Source organism: Aquarana catesbeiana, linkage group LG04 (assembly GCF_042186555.1).
Source record: "Aquarana catesbeiana isolate 2022-GZ linkage group LG04, ASM4218655v1, whole genome shotgun sequence".
In the NCBI taxonomy this organism is placed as follows: domain Eukaryota; kingdom Metazoa; phylum Chordata; class Amphibia; order Anura; family Ranidae; genus Aquarana; species Aquarana catesbeiana.
This window is the reverse complement of record NC_133327.1, coordinates 409,981,022-410,001,271: the sequence shown is the minus strand read 5'-3', so window position 1 is coordinate 410,001,271 and position 20,250 is coordinate 409,981,022. Positions and strand designations below refer to the sequence as shown.

The window sequence follows — 20,250 nt, the reverse complement described above, 5'->3', positions numbered from 1 at the left end:
AAGGCCTACACAGTAACAGATAGGCGCGTTTCACGGGAATGAGTGTCTCGTGAAGTCTGCTCAGAATGGCAGACTAAGCATTAAATGCAGTCTTTTCTGCTGGCACACAACAAAATATTTTCTACTTTTGGGCGAGTTATGGAATACCACAAATAACAAGACTGCCATGTAGGATTCCTCAAGAGCTCGATTCATTTGCAGAATGGAGTTTTTTTTTTTTTTACCCCTGTAGTATGTAGCATCTGTGTTTATCCAGTTGTGCAGGCAGTGATATTTTATGTGTGTTCTACATAGATTGTGGCTATAGGGTAAAATAAAAGCCATCTTAAAAGGAAATTGTCTTTGTTTTTTGCAGCAATGTCCGGTTGCTGCTCTTTGGCATCTCTGGATTGCTGGGGTTATCCAAGGGTGTTCTTGGCCAATCGCTGTTATACTTCTAAAGTAAGACATGCTTTGGAGGGGATTAAATACGGTGGCTCATCTCACTCCTGTGGTTGTCAGGATGCTGCAGACTGAATGCTATTGACTGGAATCAGGGCTAACTATTGTTTTCTATGATTAAACCCACAGATGGTATACTGCACACCTAAGTCTCTTAATGAAGGTACCTCCAACAGGAATCCGTCCAAGATCCCAATTAGCATTCAACGCAAGAATGTTGAAATAAACAGTGTTGCAGCACTCAATGTTTTTATTTTCAAAGTAAAGATATTGATACAAAATGGCAACTGTTTCAGGCTGTCTTGCTCGACCTTTCCTCAAGCCATGAAAAAGCATTACAACTTGGTAACATTTTACACATGAATTCAAATACCTGCTAAGCCAGAAATGACATTAAAAGATCACTCCTCCTCAACTACGGACAAATATTAATAGCCACCTATCACAGTTGTGAAATTGTACATCCTTTTTTAAAAAACATGTCTCACTAGTGGCAATTACGTCTGTTTATGTAATAGAATACTCATGCTGTGCAATACAGTCTTTTAGCTACTGTGTAGCTTCCCCTATATTACACAACCTATTCATTTTATCATATAGATCACAAAAGTACTTGACTTGTAAGTCCATGGATATTTTTAATTAGGATAATCCCTATAGGGATGACTAAAGAGTCTCACTTAATGATAGCAGAATATTGTATACAAGACAAACCTGCAAATGATCCTGCTCACGTAGGTTCCAAAAATGTAAAAACAGGCTGTGTATGGGAAACAAAAATCAGATCTAACTACTTGATTATAAATCATTCACCTCCTCTTAGACAACTGCCCATTGTCTAAACACTCCAATAAATTTCAATGTCTATTAATACAAGAAAAGACTTGTCTTAATTGTACAGTATAGGGCACAGGCAACTTATTCATATACCATGGGTTAGACGCATACCTTTAAGTGATTGAACATTAGCAAGCTTTTGAAGACGGTCACATGGGGCATCTCCTCTATAGCCATACCCCACCCTGTGAGTTCTCAGTTTTTTGCTAGTGTCTGAAGATGATGGAACTCTACTTCACAGGATATGTCAGTTCACCATTTTTATTATTTTTCATTTTTATTTTTCTTAGATCTCTTTAATCAACACCTCACTGTCTTCTAATGCCTGTACAGAAGCAGTGTATCCAAATGTGCAACCTCGGTTAATTAGACCTTGAGGTCTGTACCTGGACTCCATGCCACTTGGAGCTCAGTATATCATACTACTGGTTAAACACTTTGCACTTCCGCCTAGATCTCTTATAAGGTACTCAGGCGCTTCCTCCTACTCTTTCACTATGAGGATTCATTCAGTATGAACTACACCTTGGTTCATGCAATTTCCTTCCGGACACATTTACCAATGAGTACCCCACACATGGCTATGGTGGAGACCAGGAGAAAGGGAGTCAATTCAAAACAGCAGGCAAACCACCTATCTACTGTAGACCCACGAAGAGTGATGATGCATCCCTTGCATCGGAGTAGGACCCAGTTTATTTCAGCATCTGATTCTAGTTCTTTTTCAGGCATGCAACAAGCAGCTTATTTAACGAAGATAGAATTTTCTGCATCTATGCCACAATTTCTTGGACAGATTATGGCTTTAATACAGCCATTTTTGTCCTGAAAAACATACCACCTCTTCTACTCCAGGTTCTTACCAGAATCGGATCCTGACTTGCCAGTCCTAGAGGATGCAGACGTAGAAAGGAATGAATAGGTTATTGAGGTAGTATTGCCGAAAGCTGCAAAGGATTTCTCTCCCCCACATTCTAACTATATTGAAGAGGGCACTTCACGGATCATGCTTGCTAAAATGTAACTAACACTGAAAAGTTAACTGCCTCAAAAGCCTGGGCATTGTGAAACTTGATTCTTCTGTCTCGCTTTTCTCCTTTAGCTCAAAAAAGTGCAAAATCCTGCAAAACATTCTGAAAACTCTTTTAACCTGGAAGGCCCAGACCTGCAACCAGTTCTAGCTGCTATTTCTATGTCAAACTTTATCTAACTGGAGAACAATGAACAACCAACCCTTCATTTCAGGACTGTGCTGTTCCTGTACTTTCTGCTCTACTTAATGTGGATGCTCTCTAGAGCATGCCATTAGACAAATGTCAACAATGTACAAATGAGAACAAGGAGGCGGGACTTTAAATCAATTAGGGATGAAAGTACGCATGTTGGACTGCCTAGTTGTAACCATCATGTTCCTGCTTTGTAACTATTTCATGCTGTATTTTTTATTTATTTATTTATCCCCCCCATGAAAACTTACAAATATATTTAAAATATATTTATTTTTTAATTCACTCTTTCCCCTATATGACACCTCAGAGTTGTGTGTACTTTGGCGACGGTCTTGATGTGGTTTATGTTGTCCCTGTCTTGGTTTTCCTCTGGTCCGTGAGCTGCGATGCGCACTGTGGGCGTTCCCTCCCCCTGTTCTCCTGCGGGGGGGGGGGTGTGGATGCGCACGCACTGCGTGTCGACGTCACACTCTCTACACCGGCAGGCGGTGCCTGTTTCTGTGGCGATGCATTTGCCGGCTATTATTCCACCTACGAGCGCTATGGGACTCGGTTTGGCGCCAAACCACCAGGCGGCTCTTCCGCATTGGTGTTGGTGCCTCCCTTTCCTCGCATATGTGTGACGTTGATGAGTCTTTTCCGGCGGTGCCCTTTATAGGCACTATCTTTGGATGGTTCTAGCATTTGGCTTCTACTTTTTCCTTCAGACTCCATACACAGCCTACCACCCTTTTTGGTTGGTAGACTACATTTCCCCCATATCATTCTTTCTGCTTCCTACCATCTCACTTTTCACTTTTTGGTCCTGTCAGTCCACTTTTGTAGGTGCTCTTTAACCTTTCGCATACTTCCCTGTTTTTCCTCACCTTTCTCCTTTTTTGTGAAATTGCATGATCCCCATGCGATTTTTCACCTTTCTATTCTTTCCCCCTTTGTGGTGTGTTTTCTTCCTCTTTGAACTCACCACACACTTTACTTTTCCAGGCAACAGTGGATGCTGGTTTTCTAGTCATGATTATATATGAGAGGAGCCCAGGGAGTGTTGGGTGCTACTTATACCCCCACTGGGAGTCTTGTTCACATTCTGGCTTTTCTCTTCACACATGCACTTCATGTTTCAGAGCGTGTCTCTGTACGATGTCACCAGGTAACTATTTCTGATTTCCGCTCCATCACACAGACTGCACATCCTTTTGTTTCCTCTCACTCTTTTCCCCTCGGGGTATTGCATGATTTTGATGTGATTTTTCACTTTTATTTTTATGTCTATCTTTTTTCTATGATTTGGTTCATTTCACGCACCTTCTTGCACTTATTTTCCTATTCAGTGCACATCACTCACTTTTATAATTTAAAAAAAAAAAAAAATGTTATTTACTTTCTACAACCCCTATTTGGTGTTTGTGATCACACATGTTCACTCACACATCACAGCCTGATGCATGACTGTCCCTTAGAGGGTTGCATGTTGGGCTGGCTGGCGCTTAACATACCATCTCAGCTCCCGGAGGAGATGTTTCCCATGTGGGGATATTCATGACCCTCAATACCATACCAATTGCACATGGATGCCCTGTAAGTATCAATATAGGGTGTTTTTACCCCCCATTTCTTTTTATATTTTTCACACCTGTGACTATAATAGACCAACTAGAAATGCACAATATATCATTACAGAGATCTTCCATGTGTACACGCTTGCTCCTGACTAGTGCCATCAAGTCACAAAACGCGGTGAGATAACAGATGTCGTGTTCAAATCGCATACTTCATCCTACCACGTCATTGTGGATTCTATTCATGCATTATGTATTTGACTATATACTATACTCGAATCATGTGCTATCCAATTTTGGGCTTTTCTATATGTATCATGTGCCATCCATTTTTTTAATTATTTATGTATTATGTATTGCTGTACGAAATAAAGTTTTTAAAATCTTACTCCATGCAGGTATTTAATTATATGTGTAGTATATCAATTTTCTGTCGCATATGAATTATGAGACAAATGTCTTACTCATTTACATATATTATAGATATGTTAATTATAATGCCACACAACACTTTACCCTTCGCAAACTTCATTTAAAGTCCCGCCTCCTTGTTCTATTTTGTACAAAATAATAGGAATGGAGGCTGATGACAATGTCATCTCCTCATATAAAGTCCCACAGACCCCCCCCCCTTTTTTTTTTTTTTCATCAGTGGCTCTAAAATCCATTCACATGTGCAGAATCTAATGGCTAAAAGCTTAAAGAGCTGAAACTGCCTGCAAAAGGCACCTCACACATGTGCCCTTCCAAGGAAGACATCTGGTGAGGCAATTGACCAATTCATAAAGATCATAAAGTGGAAAAGTTTTACTTATTTACAGTGGAAGGTTCCAAAACCACCCTCCTCTGGAGCGCCTAGCTCCTTGGTGCCCAACACAGCCTGCAGGCTATTGGGCACCAGTCAGATTGCAGAGTGGCAGCTGGGTGCTGGAACGTGCTAACACTGAAAGAGAGACTGTAATGTCCTGGCCTGGGGAGAGAGAGCGACATGGGGGCCTGTGATTGGTAAGTGATTTAACCCCCGCCCTAGGTTAACACTTTCACTGGCATGACCACCAATAAATGGGTGAGGGTTTACACATTCACTGCCATAACAACTAATATAGGTAAAGGGGGTTAATGCTTTCACTGCCATGACCACCAATATGGGGGAGGGGGGGTTAATAGGTTCACTGCCATGGCCACCAATTACGAGGGGGGGGGGGAGAGAGGGACACGTTCAACCCCATGTCTGCTGAGGGGGGCTATCTCTGAGGAAGCTGGGTTGCCAACAAAACCGGTCAGACGTCAGTCTTTTCCCCCATTTGAACCTGTGGTGGTGCTCCTTATATCTCTCTGATAGATGGACTTTTGCTTTTACCCTTGGAGTGAAGTTCCTTCAACTTGAAGTTCCATAAGATTGAGTGGACTTTTTTATTTTTTTATGGTCATCTGCTTAATGGCGATATCCAAGCCATGCATAAATGTTATATATGTAGCCTCGGTGGTCCCTGTAGAAGTCCATGTGTGGATATTTCCACCTTGAGACTTTCTTCTCATCTGGAGTGCTCAGAGTTCTTGGATAGCGTCTATACAGTGTTTGCAAACCAGCTTTATCACCCCATCGGGCTAGGTCCAGTTCATTGACGCAACTACTTTGCTTAGAATGTCTTATCAGTTAAGAGTCTTTCCTGTAATTTTATACATTCACTTTTGAGGATTGTTCTATCTTCTTAAACAGTGCATGAAACCATTGATGAGTTCTCCCTTTATGTCAGGGGTAGGCAATCTCGGCCCTCCAGCTGTGGTGAAACTACAAATCCCATCATGTCTTTGCCTCTAGGAGTCATATCAGTGATTGTCAGGGTCTTGCAATGTCTCACTTGTAGTTTCAAAACAGCTGGAGGGCCGAGGTTGCCTACCCCTGCTTTATGTGATCTGGAGCATCGAGTATCACAATCCCTTTATGGATGAAGTGGGTTACCTAGTATGTTTTAGGAGTTAATATTTCACAGCCCTTTTACCCACTCCAGGATCAATTCCCTTCTTTATATAAGCATTCAAAGAACTGTTAGGTTGCGAGAACACCACCACTATCCCTATCATTACACCCTTTCTGTTTGTTTTGTTTTTAATAGGTATACCTTTCTTTTTAACTTGAGTTTTTATGTCTAAGATTTTTCTAGATGTAATAAAATACCTTTGTTAAACAGTTGGTTGCATAAGAGTTGTTTATTTTTTATTTTGAGTTAGAATTTAATTTCTGTGGTGCCTGGAAATCCTGTTTTTCCTGTTGTGAATGCAGTCAAATTAATCCCAGAGATTACTCTATGCTTCACATTCTGGTCTTCTACTATCAGGTCTTGACCAGGATTTAGCCGTTAGAACCCTTAAATGGCAGTTATCTGTGTTATTTATCCTTTTTTCAAAGACCTGTAGCTTTACACTCCCTAAAAAAAACCTTATTCAACTCTTTGCACCACCCAGTGCTTTCTTGAGACCTTAATCTGGTTCTCTCTGCCCTGCAGAAACCACCCTTTGAACCTCTCAGGGACATTTCCCTGGAGATTGCCAGTAAAGTAACCTTTTTTTGTAGCCATCATGTTTGACGTGTCTCTGAACTGGCAGCCCTTTCCTGTAAAGATACTTGATTCCTAATTCGCAATGACACGATTGTCTTATGCCCAAGACCATACTTTGTTCCAGCTCAATGAGGACATTGTCTTGCCTTCCTCATGCCCTGCTCTTGAGCATCCAAGGGAATGGTCACTATATTGCCTGGACTGTTGTAAGAGACAGTGCATCTTTAAAAGCTACCTCCTCCATCAGACAAACATACTCCCTATTTGTTCTTTTCTTGGGACCTCGCAAAGGGTCACCATGCTTCTATATCCAACTGTGCTTTTTGGCACAAGGCCTCTGTAGTTCAATCGTGTAAGGCCGCCACCTGGTCTTCAGTTCATACTTTATCAAAAGTTTTGGTGGGCATTCAATCTTCTGCAATCTTTGGTTCTAGCAGTCGCACTCTGAACTTAGGTCCTTGGCCCTTGTTGTGTTTTTTGGGCCTGTTGACACAGTTTGGTTTGCCTAGTATCTTGAAATACTCATGCACAGCCTACCAAATACATCAAACAAAAAAATTCCTTATTGTCTTAAATCCTAATCAAGTGATAAATATACAAAATCAGACAATGTCACGCTGCTGCAAGTTATAACAAGCCTTTTAAAGTGCTAATATAAACCTCAATACATCAGTGAAAGAAAAACTATTCAACGTGAGATTTCTTATAATCCATATATAGTGCAGATATACAAAGTCCAAAACTCTTCATTATATGGGTGTTTTATCACCACACTCCAGTGCCGAATAGTTTACCCAGTGACACACACGCCCTCACCTTATCAAATGGACCTATAAACAAATCCAGGTCTACTGTGCTTGACCCCTTTGATGAAGAAAGAAGTTGGGCCTGAGGACAGCTTCACATTCTAACCATTAGAATCTACCAATTCAGCCGAGATGTATATTCCTCTTTTAGGCCTCTTTCACACGATCGGACTGTCAATCCGTTTTTCATCCATCCGTCAACGGACAACAATGCATTCCTATGGGCAAACGGATGACCATCCGTTACCTTCTGTTCACCTCTGCTTTGGATCTTATACATTATTTTTTAACGTACAGGGGCACGTCGAGATCTGTGAAAACGGATATTAACTGACGTTATGTGGACGCTTGATCAGTTAAGATCTGTTTGGAATAAATTACGTTTTGTTTTTTTTTTGTTTTTTTATATGTGAACTCAACCTCAGGCTGCTTCAGTAGTATGCAATGGGTCCAAAATCGATGAAGTCTCCTAGTCACAATTTGCTTTTTCTTGCTGCTCTTTCTCCACATATAGGCAAATATGATAAACAATGTCACGCTGTCCCAAAAATTGTTGGAATCCATCGCACAACGCAGATAGCACATAGACAAGGACACAGCAAGGACAAGTCACTCACTGAAAACTGCAATGCAGCATGAGAGGAGCAATGCTTTCTGGGTAATGTCATCAAAGCCACAGAAACTGCTGTAAACGGATCATAACGGATGCAAAAACGGATAACGCAAAGGACAAGAACTGATATGTTTTCAACGTGGCTAAACTGACAAATTAAAAGCTGTCATAGTGCAAAAATTCTGAATACTATCACTTTAATAAAATATTAAGAAATGCACTCACATGAGATCACATAAACTAGCGCACTACAATCTCATCAATTCTGGTCCTAGCACAGGCAATTATAGGCAGATTCTGGCGCCTCCCTACCTGTTTCCTGGTCTTATGTAACCCGGCTCCACCCAACGTAATGCGTCATCAATCCCTTAGGTGCTTTTGAGCGTTTATTCATTCCAATGGCCAGAATAAATGATTAGTCTGGCCAATGGAATGAATAAATTCCCAAATGCTTGATGTGCCTGAACACACCTAAACGCATTTGCAAAATGCAATTTTTGTTGCATTTTTTTTAAACTGCACTTTCCTTCTCTGGAGCAAAGGGAAAAAATGCCTTGTGTGCATGAGGCCATATTATAAAATGCCTGTGGGCTGTGTTACATACAGGGGGAACTACACAGAAGCTAAAAGATTGTATTACACAGCAAAAGTATTCAGTTATAGAAAAAAACTAATGGAATTGTCCCTAGCAAGACATTTTGTTGGAAAAAACTGTTTCACAATGGAAATGCATAGCTTTTTTTTTTTTTTTTCCCCCTAACTTAAGAAAAGGTGGTAAGCGTGAAACTGTGTTGGAAAAGAGAGGTGAAATAATTCAAATACATTACAACTGATCGGCCTCAGTGTAGTCTTTTGATTTACATCTGTTTTTTGCTTCCTGACAATGAAAGAGTTAAATAGTTCTGAATACAGTTGGGCTGCTTTCACTCTGAAAGCAATGGCCATTAGCGTTAAAGCGCCGCTCGTTTTAGCGACACTTTTGTGCTGTTTTTCTGCCACTAATGGGGCGCTTTTAACCCCAAAGAAGGGGTTTAAAACACCCGTGTTGCTGCGCTTCTGAAGCGTTTTGGAAGCGCTGCACTTTCATTTCAATGAGCAGGGCATTTTTGGAGTGCTGTATACAGCGCTCCCAAACCACCCCAAAAATGCTGCTTGCAGGACTTTTCCTAACGTCTCGCAAGCGCTTTGCCCCAGTGTGAAAAGATATACTGAAATTAATGGGATGCATTTTTCAGGCGCTATTTAGAGGCTCTCTAAGCCTCTGTATAGCCTCAGATTTCTAGCGCTAAAACGCCTGAAAACTGCCTCAGTGTGAAAGGGGTCTAAAGAGGTTGGTTTAGCGTGTATTTAACTTCATGTGCGATGTGACTGTTTTGTAACGCTTTTTCTTGACGTGCAGAAGGATGAGAGGCAAATTGTTGCCATTTTGTAGTAATGTCACTACTTTGCAAATAAAAGAGCATTGAGTGCTGCAACACAGTTGTGTCCATTATTTTCTATGGAGAGTGGTCAAGCCATAGGCAGAATGCCTAAAATACTGTCTGGGATGCTATTCTGCCCCCAAAGCAGTTTAAGCAAAACCTTAGTACAATTGTTTGGTCTGGTCTGCTGTTTATCTATATTAGCAGCTGTAATATACTGCATTGCCTAATTTAATGCTTTTAGCAAACATTTCATTGTTAAAACGCTTTGTTTATATTAAGTATATGTTTCAAAAGTATTTCATAGCAGCGATTTTTTTTTTTTTTTTTTTCTACTGCAAATTATGACTCTTGTTTTCATAGTTTGACTAGCTGTGCTGAACAGATGTTAGTGGCAGTTGAAGTTTCTGTGTGGCTGTGTAAATAAAGGCTTGGCTGCTTTGTTCATTTTTCTTGCTTTACTTTTTTATACGCAAATGTTAAACTAGAGGTCTCATTAACTCCCAAAATGTCATGTTGAGCAGCAAACTTTATCATGGCATGATTTTTGTCACAACTTCTTTTCAAAGTGGAATAAATGTTTTGCTGACTGTCTGATATTGCATTTTGGCTGCTCTCCCTTTAAGATGTAAAATTCCACCAGCTTTTAATTTTGAGGTAATATGCCGATTTATTTGTTAGAACTGCATTTTTAAATCAGCCATTAAAAATGAAAAATGTATTGAGCATAAGGGAAAGGGAAAAAAAAAACTTGGCTTTTGCTTGGTGACAGTAGTTTAAATGAAAAACCATATCCTTTAGTGTTGGCCAGTTGATTTTAAAAGCAACCTTTCATTCCTTCTAAAGATAATCTGTCATGAAGGAAAATACTTGAGCTTCTGATTAGGCTGCAAAGCTTTCTGGAAAGTGATGGCTTCCGTACCTGTGTCCTAGTATATATCGCAGGAATTGGCATGTTGGCTTCCATTTGGGACTTCTTGTTCAGATATTTTGCTTTGTAACTGGTTACCTCCCATACCCAAATACGCATGACCCTCCTTTTTGAAACCCCATTTCCAAGAACCGTAACAGAGGAAGTTGCTTTCACTTCCTACTACAGCTGACAAGTCCTTAGAGGTTACACGAACATACCTTAAAGGTGAATTCCAGGTAGAGTACATTTTTACATGGTTACATTGGTCTGGCTTGGACCAATGTACCTATTTTTACACCATATTTTTCTAATGCCCCTGAAAGATGGAAATCATTGAAGTAGACACAGCTACGCCAGTGATCTCCACTTGCTTCTTGGTTCTGCGATGAGCCTGCTGCATTCTGAACACAGGAGGTTGGCCTCTAATCAGTGTTTGGTGAGAGTTCGTATTACACCACCACTTAAGAGATGTTTTCCTGCAGTCATTCGATGAGACTGATGATTTTTAAACACATGAGTGTAACTTTTACCTTTATAATAAAGCTATTGGATGTAATGGAGAGCACTATGGTTTCCTTTTATTTTTTGAGTTCATCATCCTTTTGGGAGATTTCTCCATCGAGTGAGCTGAATTTGTCTATTGAGTTAACATTGTCCTGGCTTTAAAGGAGACATGCTCTGCAATAGGGAGGGGGGACATGTCAGACTCTGCATTCTTTTTGCCACTGCTTGTTTGTGAAAAGTGTTAACCAAGGAAAGTTGCATTTAAGAATCAGCCATCTCCTTCAAGACTGTTGTCAGTTCAGCCATGGCAGGAGGGGAGGGAGGCAGGTTGGACCTCATGACTGGTTAGAAAGCACTTGGCAACCTGGGACAAAGTTGTTTTTTTTTTTTGTCCTATTGGAACAGAACTGTAACAAAAGTATTTTACTTTATTGCTTATTATTAGAACAGGGATATGCAATTAGCGGACCTTCAGCTTTTGCAAAACTACAAGTCCCATCATGCCTCTGCCTCTGGGTGTCATGGTTGTGACTGTCAGAGTCTTGCTATGCCTCATGGAATTTGTAGTTCTGCAATAGCTGGAGGCCCGCTAATTGCATATCCCTGCCCTAGCAGAACAAGCATTTTACCCAAGTAGTGCTGTGACACAGGGTAGGGCTTTAAACTTTTTTATGCACCTATCCTTTGATATCAATATGTTTCCATGATTTGAAACTTGGTGAACTGTTGCTCAGATTATCAAGATAAGTTAATACCTGCTCTGTGTATTTGTTCGAATCCTGTAGCTGCTGACTTATAATAATAGGACATTTACCTGTCCATAGATCCAGGGCTGTGCTCACCTGAGCTAGTTTTTCTACTAGCCTTTGGGTTCCCAACGCTAGCAGCTTAAGTATGGGCACTCGGCTGTGACAGCTTGCGGCTTCAGGTGGGAACCGGTACCTACGAAAAAATTACGTGCCAAATTGGGTGGGGGGGTGGGGGGGGGACGACTTAAATCAGAACTTCCCTTTTTGGGAGACGCTCCGCTTTAAACTATCGATTTGTACACCGTTAACTCACTGCCTCTTTTCTTTCTTGTAGAAACGTGCGAAGGGCCAGGTGCTGTTTTCCAAGGTCTGCGAACATCTCAACTTAATGGAAACTGATTATTTTGGATTGATCTATCGGGATAATGCTGACCACAAGGTACTTTTAATTTACAACTTTGCCCTAAAAATGCTTTAGCTAAAAGCTGTATATGAGCACTTATTTGTAGGTAGCAAGTTTCGATCTGTAGTTTATATTACATTTGACACCATTTTATTGAACTTGAAAGAAGTAATCTAAAGGATCTCTACAAAAGGTAAAATAATGCCACGAGGTTAACATGGTCCAGACAGTGCGTGAGCTGTCATGTCCCAGCCTGACCTTTTCTTTATTGGCTTCTGCCAGATTACTGCTAGACTTGAGTGCTTTTGTTAATGCTTAATACTCTGCAAGTTAATGCCATTCAGTATTGCTTGATAGAGTAAAGTGCTTGTTTATATCCATGGTATGGAGCAAGTGCTCGGTTTTATTCAGTGTTGCTCGATGAGATTTTCATGGCCACTTAAGTGCAACCTATGTATGTTTTTACAATGTTTTATTTAACTTTATTGATTTGGATCTTTCTCCTATGCAGGCCATACACAAAGGAAATTTCTTTCCTGCAACCACCTCGAATCACCCATCAACACAGGCAGTGTTGACAGGGGAATCCCTCCCGCCAAACCATTGTGTTCTCGAGGGGTGGGGGGAGCCATCCCCGCTGGGAGAAGACAGTAATTATTCCTAGCAGCTATACTAGCCGCTAGCGATTAATCACATTTAAAATTCGGCAGGCTGGTTGTACCTGAATTGATTTATTTATCAACTTGTTACATTTCAGCCTGCCCATACATGATTTGAATCTTGGCCGGTTCAGCAGGAACCGGACGAGTTTCGAACAGTCTATGGCCTCCCTTAGGAGTGAGAAATGCATTATGTATTGTTCTATATAGTTATGCAGCCCAGGCTGTTACCTCACAAAATAGGATTTTTTTTTTCTACAGCTTACCTGTAAAATACTTTTCTTGAAGTACATCACAGGACACAGAGCCGGTTATTATATTAATAACTACTTGTGTTATACACCACCTATAGATGAATGGACACTGGTAGATCAATCAAACAGGAAGTCCTCCCCTAAATAACCCCTCCTACACAGGAAGCACATCAGTTTTGTAGCAAGCAATACATTTTCAAAAGAGGGGAGGGACCTCTGTGTCCTGTGATGTACTCCAAGAAAATGATTTTACAGGTAAGCTGTAGAAAAAAATCCTGTTTTCTTTATTGTACATCACAGGACACAGATCCGGTTATTATATTAATAACTACTTGGGACGTCCCAAAGCAGTATCCTTGAGGGGAGGGAGACGCCATCATATAAACTGCCACCAGAGAAGGATCTAATCTGCTATTTGTAATACGCTGAGGCCAAAGGCAGTATCTTCTATGTTATTGACATCCATCTGGTAAAAATCATGTAGCTGTATAAACCAAAGACCCAATTGTGGTCTTTCACACCTGGGCCACTGACACCCGATGACGGATGACTCAAGATACTCCCCCACACCTGGTAGAGACTCTCTCCCCGGAAATAAATGGGTTTTTGCCATTTAAATCATAGGCATCATTGATAAACTGGCAGATCAACTGTCGAACTGGATGCTGCCTGCCCTTCCTGGGTTTTCTGGCTGCACAAGCCAGGATTCCTGACCTGTGCCAACAACTCAAGTAGATCCTGAGCGCCTGAACAACCTCTAGCGTATGTAACGATCTTTTTCCTGCCGACTGTGGATTAGGAAAAAAATAAAAGGCAAGACGCTGTCCTGATTCAAGTGAAAATTAGAAACCACTTTAGGCAATAAAAGTTGATGACGCAACATCACCTTATGATGCGAGACCGAGAATGGCTTCTTGCATGAAAGCCGCCAATTCTGACAATCCATTCAGTGAAGTGATAACAACCAAAGAAGCCACCTTCAGAGATAAAAGGACCAACAGAATCCCCTGGTTCAAAAAAGTAGCTTCTGCAAGAACAATCAATTTCAAGTCCCAAGGACACAAGAATGGCCTGACAGGTGGGACTGTCCAAGTTACATGCTGTATGAGGTATGTACAATGAGTGAGAAACAATGACCTCTGGGAAAGGATAGGGACAAACTCTGACCCTTAATGGTACTTAAGGCCAATCTCCTTTCCCCTACCGATTGGAGAAAGGAAAAAGAAAATCTCCCACTCACAAATTTCTGCAGGTGCCACTTCCTGGCTTCACCCCAGGCAGAAAAATATTTTCAAATCCCAGGGGCTCAACCGTGCTGAGATACAGGACTCAAGACCATTAGGTCCCGCTGGACTGGGAGTGTCCAAGGAGCAACCCCCACAAGACTCACTATGTCAGTGTACCATTGCCCTCCTGGGCTAATTTGGCCAACACTAATATCAGTGTTACCACCATGCGGATTCTTTGCAAAAGATGTGGCAGAAGCCAAAATGGGAAAAAACATCAAATAAGGGAGAACCAGTCCTTAAGGTGTTACCAGTACATTTACCCCTATTGACAGTGGGACTCTTATCCCGGATACACATGTAGCCAGCCTCAAATCAACTTGGAGAGACTGGCCTCAGTGGTTATTATTCTCTAAATTCCTGAAAAGGAAGTATATCAACCACCAGTTTTTGATCTTCAAAACCCTGGAAACAGAGCCTTCTGGCAATCCAATGCCTGGATCTTCAAGTTCCAGACAGAGAGGATGGTCCTCTACCAAGATCTGGAGTAGGACTGTATGAAGGGAACGTGCTTTGACCTAAACACAGCTTCTTTCTATAGAAATGGAATCGACTGCTACCTGAGCAAAGATTGAGGTAATGAGTATTGAGGTGTCTTCAGCAAGCTCAGCACTGGGGCTAGATGCTTTGTGAACCCTCTGGAGCTGTGGTCAACCCAAAGAGAAGATTCACAAAAAAAAAAAGCCTTTCCACTGCAGAGATCCTTGATGAGCCTGGAAACAAACTGCCACATGAAGATGTGCATTTCCAGATGATTATGGACCCCGAAATCTACCTCTTGCAGAGAGGTCATCACTGAACAGATCAAGCCTATCTGAAAACAGAAGGATGTTTAGTGGCTTGAGATCTTAAGATAGACCACATGTCCCTATTTGGTTTTGGACCTGTTACCATTTAATTGTCTCACAAAAATGAGCCCATAACTTCTGCTCCAAGAGCAGATTCAAGGAAAAAGATTGACGACTCTGTGGCAGACCCAGAAAGTCCCAATAGGTTCACTTAACCTACCAGGTTTCTGCCAGCTAAAGATGGAACAAACCACCTCAGAGACTACCCTAAGATCTTCTGGTCTGAGACGCTCCCAAAACACAGCCGCCTCAGATGTCTCCCTTACACAGGTGGGGAAAAGCTTTCAGCTCCTGGTATTCCTGGGCAGTCTCCCATCTATATTCTAACCAGGCTTGATCCTGCTTAGGCTTTGATCAACCGAGGTCAGACATGATCAAGGTGATGCTGCTGCAGTCTGACGAAAAAATGAATGTGTCAGAAAACACTGCAATGCCAAAAACCACAGTGGCTCAGATGCACCTGACACCACTGTCCATCGGGAGATGTAGACACCGTCAGATCCCTGAACCTGAGAGTGGTGCACCTGCCTCCCCCCGGCTGTCTTTCTTATCGGGAACCATTTAACTGGTATAACAGGTAAATAACTCTGCAACTATATTAGCCAAACTAATATACAGTCCTCCAAGGATGCAGGTCAATATTGGTTTACCTCTATGAAACCTCTTAGGTATGCCGATATGCCAAGTACCTAGACATGTAAATATGCAGGTATACAAGTATTCTTGCCATTCATGCATTTATGTATGCAGTTCAAGGCCAATAAGCATACACGCATGTACCCCCAGGCAAATAAGCACATCTGTATGTAGTCCTAGGCAAATAAGTACATATGTATGTAGTCCTAGGCAAATAATCACATATGCATGTAGTTCCAGGCAAATAAGCACATTGGCATGTAGTCCTAGGCAAATAAGCACATATGTATGCAGTCCTAAGCAAATAAGCACATATGTATGTAGTCCCAGGAAAACAAGTACATATGTGTACAGCTTAATGTAAATAAGCACATATGTATGCAGTTTAATGTAAATAAGCATATACGTATACAGTACAAATGAAAACATGCCAGCGTGTGTTTAACCTCTTACCCACTGGGCACTTAAACCCCCTTTCTAACCAGACCAATTTTCAGCTTTCGTTGCTCACATTTTGAATGACAATTACTCGTCATGCAAGACTGTACCTATATGAATTTTTTGTGCTTTTTTCACACAAATAGAGCTTTCTTTTGGTGGTATTTAATCAATGCTGTTTTTTCTTTTATAGTGCAAAAAAAAAAAAGACCGAAAATTCTGTAAAAAATTTTAATTCTGTTATAAAATTTTGAAAATTAGTAATTTTTCTTCATAGATTTTGGACAAAATTTATACTGCTACATATCTTTGGTAAAAAGTTTTATTTACATTAAACTGCATACGTATGTGCTTATTTACATTAAGCTGTATACATGTACTTGTTTTCCTGGGACTACATACATATGTGCTTATTTGCTTAGGACTACATAAATATGTGCTTATTTGCCTGTCTAGTGTGCCAAGCTTGTAGCATCATACTCAAAAAGACTTGAGGCTGTAATTGGTGCCAAAGGTGCTTCAAAAAAGTATTGAGCAAAGGCTGTGAATACTTATGTACATGGGATTTTTTTTTTTCCGTTTTTTTTTTTTTTTCATTTTTAATAAATTTGCAAAGATTTCAAACATCTTTCACGTTGTCATTATGGGGTATTGTTTGTAGAATTTTGAGGAAGATAATTTAATCCATTTTTGAATAAGGCTGTAGCATAACAAAATGTGGAATAAGTGAAGCGCTGTGAATATTTTCCTGGATGCACTGTATTTACTGTATATTTTAGGTTCACTTGTCAGGCTGCAGGAAGACAGTAAAATGTAACTAAGGGCAATTTGCTTTTTTCCTTTTGGTCAGCGTGAGGGTTATAACCCCCTGACAGTTTTTTGTGTTGCCTGTGTCCCTTAGCCAAGACCGAATGTAAGAGAAATTCCCTTCAATGTGAGGGAATCCTGGGGTGTCACCAGAATTGGTGTTCCCATCGGAAGCCTTCCACTCTATAACTGTTCTGGTGTCAACCTGAATTTGGGATTTTTATTTTAATTTCACTTTTAATGATAATGGTAAACAGGACAAATAGGGCAAATCTCCCTATCGGGGAACAGACAGCAATAAAAACTGACAGGTGTGCTAATCCCTCTCCACTCTATCCAAAACTAAAAAAAAGTTCTGCCTTTAGTTATACTGTAACCTGTTATGGACCGCCTCATGCAGATATACTGCGGCAGGATGGCGCAGGAACATGGATCTTTGTCTTCCCCCCAGTCAAAGCATCCCCCACACAGAAAGCACTCCCTAGGAGCACATTTATCCCTCTGCTTGCCCCTGATGTTAACCCCTTCCCTGCCACTGTCTTTAATGCAGTGAAAGTGCTTTTTTTTTTTTTTTTTTAGCACTGATCACTGTATTGGTGTCCCTGGTCCCCAAAAAGTGTCTTTTAGTGTCAGATTTGTCTGTGGCAGTGTCGCAGACCCGCTAAAAATCACTGATCGCTGGCATTACTAGTAAAAAAAGAAAAAAAAAAAAATCAACAAATTTATCCCTCAGTTTGTAGACATTTTAACTTTTGCGCAAACCAATCAATATTATACGCTTATTGCGATTTTTTTTTTTTTTTTTACCAAAAATATGTAGCAGAATACATATTGGCCTAAATAGATGAAGAAATTTAGATTTGTTTTTAAATTTTTTTATTGGGAATGTTTTATAGCTTTAAGTAAAAAAAAAAAATAATATATAAAAAAAAGAGGTGATCAAACACCACCAAAAGAAAGCTCTTTGGGGAAAAAAAAATATCAATTTTATTTGGGTACCTCTTTTATACCAGTGTGCATTGTTAAAATGTAGTTTTATTGCCAGTAGGCCTGTTCTCATTTGCTACTTATATATGCTGTCTTATACATTGAAAAGCTTCATCTGCTATAGGAGTTATAGAAGTGTGCTCAAAACATGCTTAAATGAGCCTTTAATGTTTGTTTTTTATGTGCTTTTAAATAGAGACTCAATGAGAAATTTCTTGTTTGTAAATCAGAGATATCCATGGAAGCAACAAAAACCTAATTCTGCTTAGCATGTCTTAAGAGGTATTAAAGAAGAACTATAGGCAAAACATTGTTTTCATTTTGGATTGAGTAGAGGGAGGTTCATAACCCCTGTCAGTTTTTCTTTTTTGCCATCTGTGTCCCGCTGGGGAGTTATCCCTTCACTCCCTGTCCCATAGCTGAACGGGAAGTGAGAGGAAATCCCTGCAACTCAACTGAATTCCTTTGACTTCCCTCCCTCCAGGTCACCAGAAGTAGCGTCCCTATTGGAAGATTGTCCCTCTCTTACTTTTCTAGAGTCAACCCAAAATTTGGGATGTTCTTTTGCTTTCACTTTCAATGATAATGGTAAACGGTACAACTGGAGAGGGGAAATCTTCTTAATGGGTGCACAGATAGTAATATACCATAATACAAGGCTCGACAAACCCCAGGCACCGACCAGAAGTTTTGTGCTTGCGCCTGGGGTGCTGCCCGAATTCTCCACACACCCTGCGCGTCCTCCCCGCTATGTATCCGGGGCTCCGCTTGCCCAGCTGTGAGGCGGGACCGGCATAGCAGATGCCGCCGTGTAGAGTGGAGGAGAGCAGAGAAACATCCACTCTCCTCCTGTTCTAGTTGTTGACTGGGAAACGACGTGTGACAGGACTTCCTGGTCCCTGTTCAGTTTCCCTGACCATTCAGGCTGGGAAAGAATGTAATGCAGTGCGATGAGCATCACATTACATTCACTGATGCGCAGAGGAGACATGCAGGGTCTTTAAGACCCTGTATGTCTCATAATAAAAAAAACTGTCACCAAAAAAAATCATCACATAGGGGACTTTTTTGTGATGGGGAAAAGAAAAAATTAATTGTAAAAAAATTTGAGTTACTCCCAAATACATAAAATGCCCACACACACACACACACACACACACACACACACACAAGCAATTGAGGCCCACCACACTTACGCACGTACAAACGTAAACACACAACAGAGCGCCTATGCCTGAAAACGATTGTGATAAACATGTTACATATGGCTGTTCATGCCGGAATGAGAGCATTAATTCAGCAGAAGACCTCCTTCGTAACGCTAAAATGATGACCTAAGAGGACTTTTAAAGTGTCACCTATGGAAAATATAGGGTACTGAAGTTTGTCGCCATTTCACAGGCGCATGCAAATTTAAAGTTTGACAGGTTTGGTATCTATTTACTCAGTGCAACCTTGGCTTTTATATTTTATCAAATCATTGGGTAATTTATTGTGTCTTTGTGTCGCTTAAAATTAAGTTTTAAAGTTTTTTTATTTTAATTGAAATTTTGTTTTTCCTAGACCTTTGCGGTAATATCATGTGACATAAAAAATTGTAACTACCACAATTTTATTCTCTAGGGTGTCTGCTTTCAGAAAATATATAATGTTTGAGGGTTTTATGTAATCTTCAGGCCTAAAATGATTTTTTAAATGTGTGCAAAAAAAGTCTCGCTGTGAAAGGGTTAAAGGATAAGTTCACCTTCAAGAACATGTTACATGTTCAACCCGTAAGATTTGTTAGTTAAAAAAAGAACTGGCTCCAAACTTTTTTAGCTGGCTTCTAGATTCAAAGCAAATTTGTCAAGCCCTGACATAATAGATGTTCAAATCCATGCTCACTCTATCCAAAAAAAATAAGTTTGCCTTTAGTTATACTTTTAATTAGTTATACTTTTAACCACCTGCCCATAGTACATTTACAGTGGGTGAGTGGCAGCTCCAGGCTGAGCCACATATTGGTACGTCGCTCAGCATTTGCTCTCTGGCATGCCCCCCGGGGCGAGCAGCAGAGCGATCCCGTGACTGCTGTGTCCGGTAGTGGCTCACAGCCGGGGTATTATGTGATCGCAATGACCAATTGTAGTGATTACATGTAAGGAGAACTATCCTAAATGGAAGGCATTCATGACAGCTTGGTTACTATTGTGTTTGGCCTACAACTATTACATGGCACCTGGGCAAATCGCATCACCCTATACCATGTGATTATCTGTGGCCAATCACTGCATTACAATAGTAAGCAAGTTCTCATGAATGA

At 40.7% G+C, this 20,250-nt stretch overlaps 1 protein-coding gene across 19 annotated transcripts in view; it reads left to right on the top strand.

Annotated features, from left to right (window-relative positions):
• The window catches only part of EPB41L2 (erythrocyte membrane protein band 4.1 like 2), a 365,575-nt gene that overhangs the window by 173,389 nt on the left and 171,936 nt on the right, over positions 1–20,250 (top strand). For all 19 annotated transcript variants that reach the window (XM_073627268.1, XM_073627272.1, XM_073627278.1 and 16 more), the window contains one exon: positions 11,965–12,069. In XM_073627268.1, the coding sequence (XP_073483369.1) occupies positions 11,965–12,069 (105 nt within the window). The remainder of the gene's footprint in view (positions 1–11,964; positions 12,070–20,250) is intronic.